This window comes from Sinocyclocheilus grahami, unplaced genomic scaffold (assembly GCF_001515645.1).
Source record: "Sinocyclocheilus grahami isolate Dianchi unplaced genomic scaffold, SAMN03320097.WGS_v1.1 scaffold1491.1, whole genome shotgun sequence".
NCBI lineage: Eukaryota > Metazoa > Chordata > Actinopteri > Cypriniformes > Cyprinidae > Sinocyclocheilus > Sinocyclocheilus grahami.
The window spans coordinates 126,661-139,087 of record NW_015506670.1 but is presented as its reverse complement, the minus strand read 5'-3'; the positions used below and the strand labels follow the sequence as shown (position 1 = coordinate 139,087).

General features: G+C 36.5%; 1 protein-coding gene across 4 annotated transcripts; it reads right to left on the bottom strand.

Annotated features, from left to right (window-relative positions):
• Nucleotides 1-541: 541 nt before the first annotated feature.
• On the bottom strand, nt 542-10,849 carry LOC107570679 (calcium/calmodulin-dependent protein kinase type 1D-like). Of its 4 annotated transcripts, none has more exons than XM_016256935.1 (13): nt 10,757-10,849; nt 9,377-9,489; nt 5,019-5,144; nt 4,003-4,077; nt 3,778-3,916; nt 3,577-3,700; nt 3,416-3,491; nt 3,221-3,333; nt 2,965-3,043; nt 2,579-2,666; nt 2,180-2,505; nt 1,332-1,435; nt 542-1,252 (listed from the first exon to the last, which is right to left on the bottom strand). In XM_016256935.1, the coding sequence occupies exons 2-12, from the start codon at nt 9,460-9,462 to the stop codon at nt 1,363-1,365; spliced, it is 1,305 nt and encodes a 434-aa protein (XP_016112421.1). In that variant the 5' UTR covers nt 9,463-9,489; nt 10,757-10,849; the 3' UTR covers nt 542-1,252; nt 1,332-1,362. The 4 variants fall into 4 exon arrangements, with proteins under 4 accessions (XP_016112421.1, XP_016112422.1, XP_016112420.1 ...); XM_016256936.1 differs by lacking the exon at nt 10,757-10,849 and adding an exon at nt 10,716-10,741; XM_016256934.1 differs by lacking the exon at nt 10,757-10,849 and having other exon boundaries at nt 9,377-9,745.
• Between the last annotated feature and the right edge of the window lie 1,578 nt (nt 10,850-12,427).

Here is a 12,427-nt window from a genome sequence, read left to right as displayed (position 1 = left end):
TCCCGCTCACACACTCACTCGCGCACTCTCTCTCTCTCTCTCACACTCACACACACACACACACACACACACACACACACACACACACACACACACACACACACACACACACACACACACACATACTCTCTCTCAGGTGGAGAAACTCAGAGATGACATTCGCTATAAAGTCACCAGTCTGAGCATATGCCAGGGCTGAGGACCACAACACACGAGAAACGTTCATGTGCAACCAATAAAGTGTCTGAATGAAGTTTATTGTGAGCGTGCGTTTATATTTACAGTGGAATACTAGTATACTACACAGTGTGCACTGCAGACTGCTTACTAACAGAAGTATGCAGTGTGCATCAATGTTAAGTAAAACTGTTGAAAAAGGGTTTGATTAATTAAAATGACTAAAACTGAAGTAAAAATTAAATTCAAAACTAATAAAAATGACAAAAGAACATAGCAAAATTACTAAAAACTAAAATTACAATGAAAATATAAAAAGCTATTTTTGTCAAATTAAATGTTGAAAAGTTTAAGTACTAAAAAAGAGTGTGCTCTTGTATACTGCACTTTTAGAGCAATTTTGTAGGTATTTGGGTATTTTGTGTACAAAAACTTCAGCATACTGGAGATGACATAGTATGAGTAGTATACTAGCATGCAATCCCCAACTTTTGAAGGTAAAATTACATGAACATGGCATTAAAACACACATGAATTCTCCAGGATATTACACTGGTGTATAAATAACTTTATTTTATGTATTTTAATACAGACATACAGCAGCGTGTTTATGGAGTACAGCAGGGCTCTGTGCTGATACCGACTTAATAAGCCCCTAAACAACACATAAAATCATCTTATATGCATTTATAAGACATAAATATAGCGAATACAACAGCGAGCATGAGTTTGAAATACGAAAATAAGATTTAAACACATTTCTTAGATTAAAAACACTCAAACCTGCCGCCACTCACAGTAGAACAGTGGCACACGTGATCTGCCCTTCCCATGATGCACCGGCATCGGCCCAAATACGACTATCGTACATGAATATACGGAAAATAATACAGCCGTGTCCTGAATTCCTGAGAGAAATGACATTCTCAATCTGCTTGAAATGACAGAAATGACACTTTCGCTAGTGAGAGATGAAGATTTGAGCCGCAGACATGTGTGCGATTGGCACTCGTGTGGATCCGACGCGCGACCGATCCCGTGAAAAACACACTTGATCATCCTACGAGTGCAGGATCTGAGAGAGACAGAAGACGAGATGTCACACACCTTTACTGTCACGGGACGCTCAAAGCGGCGGCCTGAGCCCTACTCACTTCATTTGACTGACAGCTGTCAATCATCCCATCACATCACAGAGCAAACCCCGGTCTGCAGCGACTGGCCCCGCTCATCTGTGCAACGTGTCACTCTGTCTGATCTGAAACATAGAGAAAAAATCATTTTACAGTTAAATTAACTTCAGCCAATTACATTAAAAAAATGTTTAATGTATCAAGCCAAATAACAGTGCAATTTTAGTTTCAAAAGCATTTTTAAATAAATCTTTATATAATACAAATCTATATATAAAATACAAATATTTTCAAGTCATTAAACACAATAAACTGCAATATAGTTTAAAATATCAATATTTATAAGCCGTTTTTTTTGTTTCATATATATATATTAGTGCTATCAAACGATTAATCGCGAATAATCGCATCCAAAATAAAGGTTTTTGTTTACAAAATGTGTGTACTGTGTATATTTATTATGTATATATAAATTCACACACATACAGCACATATTTTGAAAATATTTACATGTATAAACATTCATATATTTATATTATTATATTTTATATTATATATAAATATATTTAATATATAAACATAACATATTTTTCTTAAATATATACATGAATGTGTTTGTATTTTATAATATTTATATATGTTTGTATATTGAAATATTTATATATAATATATTTATATTCAAAGGCAGCATCATATTGATTCTTCATGGACAATGTTATCCCAGAATGCATTGCTACCGGTTCTTTGAAATGCCCCAAAATGTATAACTGACTCAATTAAAAAGATCTCAATTACAAATATACGATATTAAAAACTGAAATGTATTGATAGTCTCATATAATTAAAAGTCAAAGACGGCAGGTTAGTACCTGTTGGCGGCGCAGGGCAGGTCGGACTCGGAGCAGTACACATGTTGCCCCGTCTCACAGATGACCAGCGCGTGCATCGGCTCACTGTTGCAGGCCTTTAGTGGGCCCCGGCCCCTGCTGACATCAGCTTGAGGCGACAGGGTCATGTGACTGCACGAAGGGTTCCCATTGGTGTCCAGCTTATCCGGGGGCGGGCCGGGGGACGAGACGTCCAGCACCTGGATCAGCGGGGCCGGGGCCGGGGCCGGGGCCGGGGCCGGAGGGTCAGCGTGGGACAGCTGCAGCCGCCGCATGCGACTGACCACCACCGTCGCATTAATGACTCGCTGAAACACACGCACCGTCAATAATTCATACTGCCACACAGGATGAGAGAATAGATGATCTGCCCTCTCTCACCTTCCACTTGGATTTGGCAAAGGTTTTCTGCATCTGCTCACCGACGGACTGAATGATGTTGTCATTGTGCGCCGTGTCTCCAATGATCCTGCACAGACAGACCCGCGACTTCATTCATTCATCAACCAGCATGTTGATTCAGAATTACTTATCAACCTGCATGATTTTATGCATTAGTTTATGAAAAACTTTGTTGATTTATCATGCCATGTTTTTTCATGAATCAATGTTTAGAAAGTTATTTATGAATCTGAATGCATATTTATGTATTAGTTTATTCATGCACAAGTATGTTGAGTCATCATGGCTTATGTTTATACATAAATCATGTTTATTCATGTAAAACAGTTCTGAGATTCTCTGAGATGTGGCTTCGTGTTTCTCACCACGCATGACTGAGCGCTTGTTCAGTGGTGAAGCGTTTATTAGGGTTTTTCTCCAGCATGTGCCTGATGAAGTCCTTCGCTGCAGAAATCAAAAGTAAAGAGAGTTTAATCACAATTATTCACAGGGAAAAATAAATCTATGCCTGAATAATCTCTACAGGAGTTGATGTTGTAATGCAGCTGATGGCCTCCAGGTGGCAGTAACGTCTCTTCATGTTTATGAGACTTCTGCGTCTGTAAAGTGTCTGTGACGCACCTGACTCAGAGATTTCGTCCCAGTACGGCGAGTGGAAGGCGTATTCTGCCTTCATGATTTTGGAGAACAGGCGCGTTTCGTTCTCCTCATAAAACGGCGGGTAGCCGCTCAACCTAAACAAACACATAAGAGATTGATTGAAGGAAAAACACAACTGACTGGCTCTCAGAAGAGTCTACATGAGCGCAGACTCACAAGATGTAGGTTATGACGCCGATAGACCAGCAGTCCACAGCTTTACTGTACGGTTTCTGAGCCAGAACCTCCGGAGCTGAGGAGAAACACCACAATCATGGACATTATAAGCAATTTAATGAAAATGTAATTGAAATATGACTGTGTAAAGCCGTTCATACCAACATATCCTGGTGTTCCGCAGGCTGTGGACATCACGCCGTGATCAGCCATCTTGGACAGACCGAAGTCGCTGATCATGATCTTGGCGTTCTCTTCCGAACTGTAGTACAGCAGGTTCTCAGGCTACAGACGGACAAAACCACGGCGGTTAATGACATCGCATTAAAAAACTGAATTGCTAGAAGATCGTCCGCTCTCACCTTCAGGTCTCTGTGGACGATGCTGTTCTGATGCAGGTAGGACACGGCCTCCAGGACCTGTTTGATCACACGGCTGGCGTCTTTCTCCGTGTAAACACCTCGATCCAGAATACGGTCGAAGAGCTCTCCGCCCGACACCCTTCACCCAAAAACATATTAAAATGACGCTAAAAAAGATGTGTGATTGTGTTTGTGTGTATATTTCAGGCTTTATCAAACACGTACAGCTCCATGACCAGGTAATAGTGTGTTCTCGTTTCGTAGAAATCCTCCAGTCCCACCACATTATCATGCTTTATCCTGAAAGACAGAGAGAGAGAGACTTTTAGGGGTTGTTGTCTGTGGTGTTTTAAGTGGAGTCGAGGGTATTTGCATTAATGGTCTGTAGCCTTTATGGTCTGTGGTGTTTGCATCAATGTTTTTATGTCAGTGGTCTTTTGTGGTAGTAGTCTGTGACTGTGATCATGTCTGTTTTGTTTTTAGTGGTGTTTATGTTTACAGTCTGTAGCGTGTTAGCGGTCTTTGGTGTTTATGGTCTGTAGTGCAGGTGATATTGGTCAGTGGTGTTTATGCTCATGTTTTTGTCGTGTTTGTGGTCTGTAGTATCTGTGATGATTATATTTGTGATCTGGGTGTATTTTAGTGGTCTGTGATGTTTATGGTCTGTAGTGCTGGTGATATTGGTCTGTGGTCTTTATGTTAATAGTCTGTGTTGTTTATGGTCTGTAGTGTTGGTGATATTGGTCTGTAGTCTTTATGTTCATGTTTTTGTCATGTATTTAGTGGTCTGTAGTATTTATATTAGTGGTCTATGATATTTGTAGTGTTAGTGATACTGGTCTGTGGTCTTTATGCTCATGCTTTTGTCGTGTTTGTGGTCTGTAGTATCTGTGATGATTATATATGTGATCTGGGTGTATTTTAGTGGTCTGTGATGTTTATGGTCTGTAGTGTTGGTGATATTGGTCTGTAGTGTTTATGTTAAAGGTCTGTGATACTTATAATTGTGATCTGACTGTTTACTTTAGTGGTCTGTGGTGTTTGTGTAAGTGGTCTGTAATCTTTATGGTCTGTAGTGCTGGTGATATTGGTCTGTGGTCTTTATGTTAATGGTCTGTGTTGTTTATGGTCTGTGCTTTCTGTGACAATGACCTGATTATGTTTGTGATTTGAGTGTTTATTTTAAAGGTCTGTGGTGGTCTGTAGTGTCAGTGATACTGGTGTCTAGTTTTTTCTTGTACCTCTTCAGCACTTTGATCTCGTTCTCGAGGTTCGAGTGGTGCAGCTGTTTTTTCTTCACACATTTCAGGGCGTAGAAATTCCCGGTCTTTCTCTCTCTCACCAGGTAGACCTCGGAAAACGAGCCCCTGCAGAAAGAGTTAAAAGGATATGAACATTTTAACCCCATAAACAGCAACAGAATCTTTTCTGCAGTATGTGAAGCTCCAAATGTTGGACTCCCAGTGAGCTTTAAGTTCAGTGCATGGAGATCAGCACTAATCCATCAGCACAAGGCCGTGTTGTGTGTGTCCAGCCTGTTCCAGTGAAGACTTGAACCCACCCTGTCTATCTTGAGTCCACCTCTCCCATGAATAACTGTCCTAGGAGGAGGATTACAGTGCGTTATATAAGAGACCCAGTGCCGCCCCTCATGACTGATTACTTTAATCCAGAACACCCTAGCAACCACCCAGAACTCTGCAACGGCTTAGCAACCTGTTCTCACCATGCTTGGCACATTCTCAAACCATCTATGTGTGAAAGCAAACTCCTACAGCAGAGATTATTACATTAGCCACCGTTTGACCATTGCCAATTGATGAGAGGGTGATTATTTAAAGTCAGTCAGACCTTGCCAACTCTCCAAACGTGCTGTAATCAACATAAATGTGTTCAGAATCCAACTAAGGCACTCATTCTAGAAGTTATGAAAAATCGATCCATAATTTACAGCAATCAGTCTATAACCTTAACACAATTAGCAAAGACTCGTAAGATTTAGTTCTCTTTTGGAGGCAAATATGTCCCTGTGGTGTAGCTTATAAACCCACTTACATTCACCTCTCAGTAATCCTTTAATTGACCGGTGTCAGGATGTTCTCTGATGTCGGTCTCAATCACCCGCAGATGAAGATTAACAGGTGTCGAGAGAGAGAGAGAGAGACGCACTAACGCTGACACGGTCAACAAACTTCTGACAAACATCTCTGAATATCAACTTACTGATAATTCAAAACACTTCATGACTCATAATGTCAAATAATATCTCATAAAGCTGTATAACGCTTCATAATGCCTCAAAGTTTCACCCATTAATTCATCTCTATTCCTCAGTATGCCTTGCATAGATTTGTAACACTTTATACTTCCATCATAATACTCCAGATTATTTTAGCACCTCATAATACTTCAAAACTTCTTATAACACTCCATACAACTTCATTTGAGTCTATGGTGCCTCATAATGTTTCACGCCATTTCATAATGCTCCATAAAGTTTCATAACACTTTGTAATGCTTCATAACAACTTATTATGCTTTATAAAGTTTCATAACACTTTGTATTGCCTCATAGTGGCTCAGTATGCTTGTCGAAGCTTCCTAACTTCTTATAGTGCCCCATAAAGCATCATAACCCTTCATAAAGTGACATTTGACAAAGTGACATTATATTGCCTCTTGAAGCTTCATAGCATAGCTTCATTGGACCACTTTATAATGCTTCATTAAGCTTCATAACATTTCACAATTTCTCATTTAATGGTTCAGCAATGCATTAAAATGCTTCTTAAAAACACTTTTTAGTGCCCCATATTTCATAAAGCTTCATAACACATCATAATGCTACATAGCCCTTGATAAAGTGCCATAAGGTCTTACAGTGCTTCTTGAAGCTTTATAACATTTCAGAACAGTTTGGTTCATAAAGCTTCATAAACTTCACAGCACTGCTTCATAATGGTTCATTATGCCTTACAAATCTTCCTTACACCTTATAGAGCTCCATAAAGCTTCATACAATGCTTCCCCCCCAAAAATATCCATTTAAAGCATAATGCATCATAATAGTTCAGTACAGCCTTACAAAGCTTCCTAACTTCTTACAGTGCCCCATACTGCTTCACAACTTCTCTTAATGCTTCACTACCCTTCATAAAGTGCCATAAGAGCTTACTCTATGTCGACTCTTAAAACCTCATAGCATTTTATAATGCTTTATAACACTTCACAAAGCTTCCTAATACCTTAAAGTGTTCCATAAAGATTTATAACATCTCATAATGCTTCATAAAGTTGCATAACACTATTACAGTGCCTCATTTAATGGTTCAGTAATGCCTTACAAAGCATCATAATACAATGTAGTGCTCTATAAAGCTTCATTTAATTTCCTTAAGCTTCATAGTACCTCATAATGTTTAATAACCCTTCATAAAGTGTCATAAGAGCTTACTGTATGTCGACTCTTAAAACTTCATAAAACTGTATAATGCTTTATAACACTTCACAACGCTTCCAAATACCTTAAAGTGTTCCATAAAGCTTTATAACATCTCATAATGCTTCATAAAGTTGCATAACACTATTACAGTGCCTCATTTAATGGTTCAGTAATGCCTTACAAAGCATCATAATACAATGTAGTGCTCCATAAAGCTTCATTAAATTTCATTAAGCTTCATAGTACCTCATAATGTTTAATAACCCTTCATAAAGTGTCATAAGAGCTTACTGTATGTCGACTCTTAAAACTTCATAAAACTGTATAATGCTTTATAACACTTCACAACGCTTCCAAATACCTTAAAGTGTTCCATAAAGCTTTATAACATCTCATAATGCTTCATAAAGTTGCATAACACTATTACAGTGCCTCATTTAATGGTTCAGTAATGCCTTACAAAGCATCATAATACAATGTAGTGCTCCATAAAGCTTCATTAAATTTCATTAAGCTTCATAGTACCTCATAATGTTTAATAACCCTTCATAAAGTGTCATTAGAGATAAAAGTGCCTCTTAAAGCATCATAACATTTCAAAGCGCTTATAATGCTTCATAACTCATAATGCTCCATAAAACTTAATTACTTCTCATAATGCTTCATACTGTAACACTTCACAATGCCTCTTACCGGCTCACTTTACAATGCTTCATAACACCTTTCAGTTCCCTTGCCTTATTACAATTTATTAAGCTTCATAACACCTTACAACGCTTCATAACCCTTCATAAACTGTCGTAAGAGATAATAGTCCCTCTCACAGCTTCATAGCTATTCAAAATGCTTTGTAATGCTTCATTAGATTTCAGAACACTTTGTATCATGCTTCATGAAGCTTCATAACACCTCACAATGCCCTATAATATTCTGTCTCACTGCAAAACGGTTCCTGCCGGTATTTCTCAATCGGAGCAAGAGGATGAAGGGCTTCATTGATAAAGATGTCCCCTGGCCCTCAATCCCTTAATCTGTGTCTCAGGCTCAGATTAGCACTGCTGTTGAACGCATGTGTCTCCTCTGAGAGCTAAAGCTGCTGATCCTGTAATAGCGCTCAAGCTGGCAAAAACACCTTCAGGAGCGCTGCACTGATTTCTGACTCAGCAAACAATATGTACTCCGAAAATCACAGTGTTCGATACTTACGACCCCAGAACTTCCTTGAAGTCGAAAATGTCCTTGATGTTGTTGGTGATTTTCTTCCAGCTGCAGTTGATCTCCTTCCGACCCATCACGGCTGGAGTTTCACAAGCTGACTCCTGCAGCAGACACATGTTAATTCCCCATGATGACACTTACATAAACATCACATGTGTGTCTGTCCATGCTCGCAATCCTTCAGAAGTGTGACTTTACTCTTATATAAACGTGAATGTCGCACTAATGAGCGTGAGCTTTAATCTCTGACCTTTGACCTCTCTATGCATGTTATTGCATTAACACTCACACTGATATCTGGAGCAAAACCGGCCCAATCACAGACCACCAGAAAAACTAAAAAATGCTTTAGTAATATTTCACGGTAACACTTTACAATAAGGTTCACTTGTTAACATTAGTTAACATGAACTAACAATAAACAATGTTTTTACAGCATTTATTACTCTTAATTCATGTTAATTTCAACATTTAATAATACATTATTAAAATCATTGTATTTTTTTAACGCACTGTGGACTAAAAATGACATTTTCACTACACTGTAAAAAGTGGTAACCTTTTAAACATTTATTTAACCCATAAAAAATGTTGGTATAAATTAAGTTATTTGGGTTGCTGCTGAATAATATTTTTTATTGACTTTTTTTTAGATTTCCTTTTTTTTTTTCAGTGTAACTAACCGTGAAAAGATTAATAAATGCTTTATTTTTGTATTAAATATTGCTGATTGTCAGATGCACTGAAAACAAATGGTATAGAAAGAATTTTCACTTAGAAACTGCTAGTAAATTTCACAATTAATTCCAAAGAAATGGCATGCAACGCATTGAATTAAACATGACATTTAAGTAGAAAAACTAAAACAGTACTTTCTTGTAAAATGTACTCGAATAATCTTTATTTACAGCTTCGAAAATCACAGTGTTCGATACTTACGACCCCAGAACTTCCTTGAAGTCGAAAATGTCCTTGATGTTGTTGGTGATTTTCTTCCAGCTGCAGTTGATCTCCTTCCGACCCATCACGGCTGGAGTTTCACAAGCTGACTCCTGCAGCAGACACATGTTAATTCCCCATGATGACACTTACATAAACATCACATGTGTGTCTGTCCATGCTCGCAATCCTTCAGAAGTGTGACTTTACTCTTATATAAACGTGAATGTCGCACTAATGAGCGTGAGCTTTAATCTCTGACCTTTGACCTCTCTATGCATGTTATTGCATTAACACTCACACTGATATCTGGAGCAAAACCGGCCCAATCACAGACCACCAGAAAAACTAAAAAATGCTTTAGTAATATTTCACGGTAACACTTTACAATAAGGTTCACTTGTTAACATTAGTTAACATGAACTAACAATAAACAATGTTTTTACAGCATTTATTACTCTTAATTCATGTTAATTTCAACATTTAATAATACAATATTAAAATCATTGCATTTTTTAACGCACTGTGGACTAAAAATGACATTTTCACTACACTGTAAAAAGTGGTAACCTTTTAAACATTTATTTAACCCATAAAAAATGTTGGTATAAATTAAGTTATTTGGGTTGCTGCTGAATAATATTTTTTATTGACTTTTTTTAGGTTACCTTTATTTTTTTCAGTGTAACTAACCGTGAAAAGATTAATAAATGCTTTATTTTTGTATTAAATATTGCTGATTGTCAGATGCACTGAAAACAAATGGTATAGAAAGAATTTTCACTTAGAAACTGCTAGTAAATTTCACAATTAATTCCAAAGAAATGGCATGCAACGCATTGAATTAAACATGACATTTAAGTAGAAAAACTAAAACAGTACTTTCTTGTAAAATGTACTCGAATAATCTTTATTTACAGCTTCGAAAAAATATTTTTTTACAGTATAGCTAATGCATTAACTAATGTTAACAAATGAGACCTTACTGTGAAGTGCTACCAATATCACAATCAATAACATTAATAAACATTGCTAGATTATATGATGTTAAACAGATAACTGGTTACAGCACATTTCAATAGTTAAGGATAGTAATAAACTTTAATTCATGTATTTTTATATAGAGCCTATTCAAGACTAACCGGTCTGTTCGGTATTATATCATATTAATGATTATCATTTACATTTATGTGATACATACATAAATGTCTTTCTATTTAACGTTTAAGTGTCAAAATATTCACATCAGGCAACATTTACAGTTGCAACACTGAGTTTAGAATTAAACAGACATGACTGAAACAGTTTAGCGCTCCTAAAATAAGCAAAGCATATTAACCTCTCAGGATCATTAGTTTGCATGAATGTGATGCGTCTTACCCGGAGCGGACCGCAGGTGTGAGACGCACCTGTTGAGCATCTACCTGAGTGCTCTCTCACGCGCTCCCGGGGGCGGGGCCGAGGCGCGTGACGTCACCTGACAGCCGCGTCACTATACCCTGCCCCAGCAAACACTGGATTACAAGTACAGTAAAAGAGGTGCACTTGAAGTTTTGATGTTAAATACGCAAACGATGAAGATGTTTGTGCTTTGATGATGAAAAACCAACTTTGGGTAGTTTTGTAAATTTGGTTCATTTACTCCAACAACTCCAACTGTTTTACAAGTGTATGCTAAAATGCAATGCTTTGATATGTGTGTGTGTGTGTGTGTGTGTGTGTGTGAGTGTGTGTGTGTGTGTGTGTGTGTGCACGAGTGTGTGTGTGTGTGTGTGACTCACCTGTGTGAACAGGTGAGCACTGAATCATTTCAGTAAGTGTCTTATAATCTAATATAGTTTTGCATTGCATGAGTTCATCCTGTTAGAGTCGAGTGTGTGTGTTTATCCTGTTCACTCACGTCCTGTTAGTATGCTGTTGATAATATGAGTATATGCGCTCTAAAGTGTCAGATTTGGACACACAGTGTTAGTGAAGCACATGAAGGCACACGAGCCGTGTGTTAGCAGAGAGTCTCTCTCAGCACATGGTCTCAGCCTGCCTTACATCATCAGATCATCTCACAGCTGCTCCTGCGTCTGTCTTACACAATATCCCATCATAATACAGCCACAAACATTACAGGCTGCTCAATAATCTGCAATAACATTACATAAGATTTTAATAATAATCTTTACATAACATAAACACTTCTTTTTGAGGGACACATTATATCTTTTATTCCAATTATTGCAATTAAGTCATATTAATAAATAGTAAATAAATAAAATAATATGAAATTAGTTAATTTATCTTCTTTCAATAGGCCTACTTAACTTCAAATATTTTGCAAAACAATTATTTTATAAACATATTATATATAATAATATAATTAAAATAAATGTAATATAATTTATGCATTATTTTCTGTGATGCTGCACAGTGTTTTTCAAAGTCCAAAAAGTTTTTAGACTTTAAAAACCATAAAATCAATCTATTCTGATCTATAAAATCAAAATAATTCAAACAAGATCTATATCATTTAAATAAAAAATTATTATTTTATCAACAAATCATATTATATAGTATAATAATTTAATTAATATAATTATTAAAAATAATATTGTTATTATTAATTAAATTATTAATGCAATTTCACTCAGCTTATTTGTATTTTCTGTAAAGTGCATTGTTTTGTAAAGTCTAAAAGTTGATTATGAAGTCAGATATACAGAAGAACTCTATTAAGTCAAATTAATAAATATTTTTATTAATATGAGGCTATGATCTGCATCTGTCTTAACCTACAGTAGATGTTAGTTTAAGAATATTAAGAATATTTGCTTTCCAAAATATCTGAAATAATTATTTTATAAACAAATAATATCATATAATAATATGCATTTATTATTATTATTATTAAACATATGATATTATTATTTAATACTTTATTCGCATGATTTCACTCAGTTTATTTGCATTATTTTCTGTCATGCACATTGTTTTTCAAAGTCAAAAGATATACAGTCTTAAAAACATTAAATAAAAAAAACATTTACAATAAACCCATTA

Excerpts from the sequence above, each read along its gene's own strand:
- LOC107570679 (XM_016256934.1), bottom strand. The coding sequence starts at position 9,504 with ATGTGTCTGCTGCAGGAGTCAGCTTGTGAAACTCCAGCCGTGATGGGT. Across the intron at positions 2,667-2,964 it reads CAAGCGCTCAGTCATGCGTG|GATCATTGGAGACACGGCGC; the intron begins GTGAGAAACACG and ends CTGTCTGTGCAG. Across the intron at positions 1,436-2,179 it reads CTGCCCTGCGCCGCCAACAG|ATCAGACAGAGTGACACGTT; the intron begins GTACTAACCTGC and ends TCTATGTTTCAG.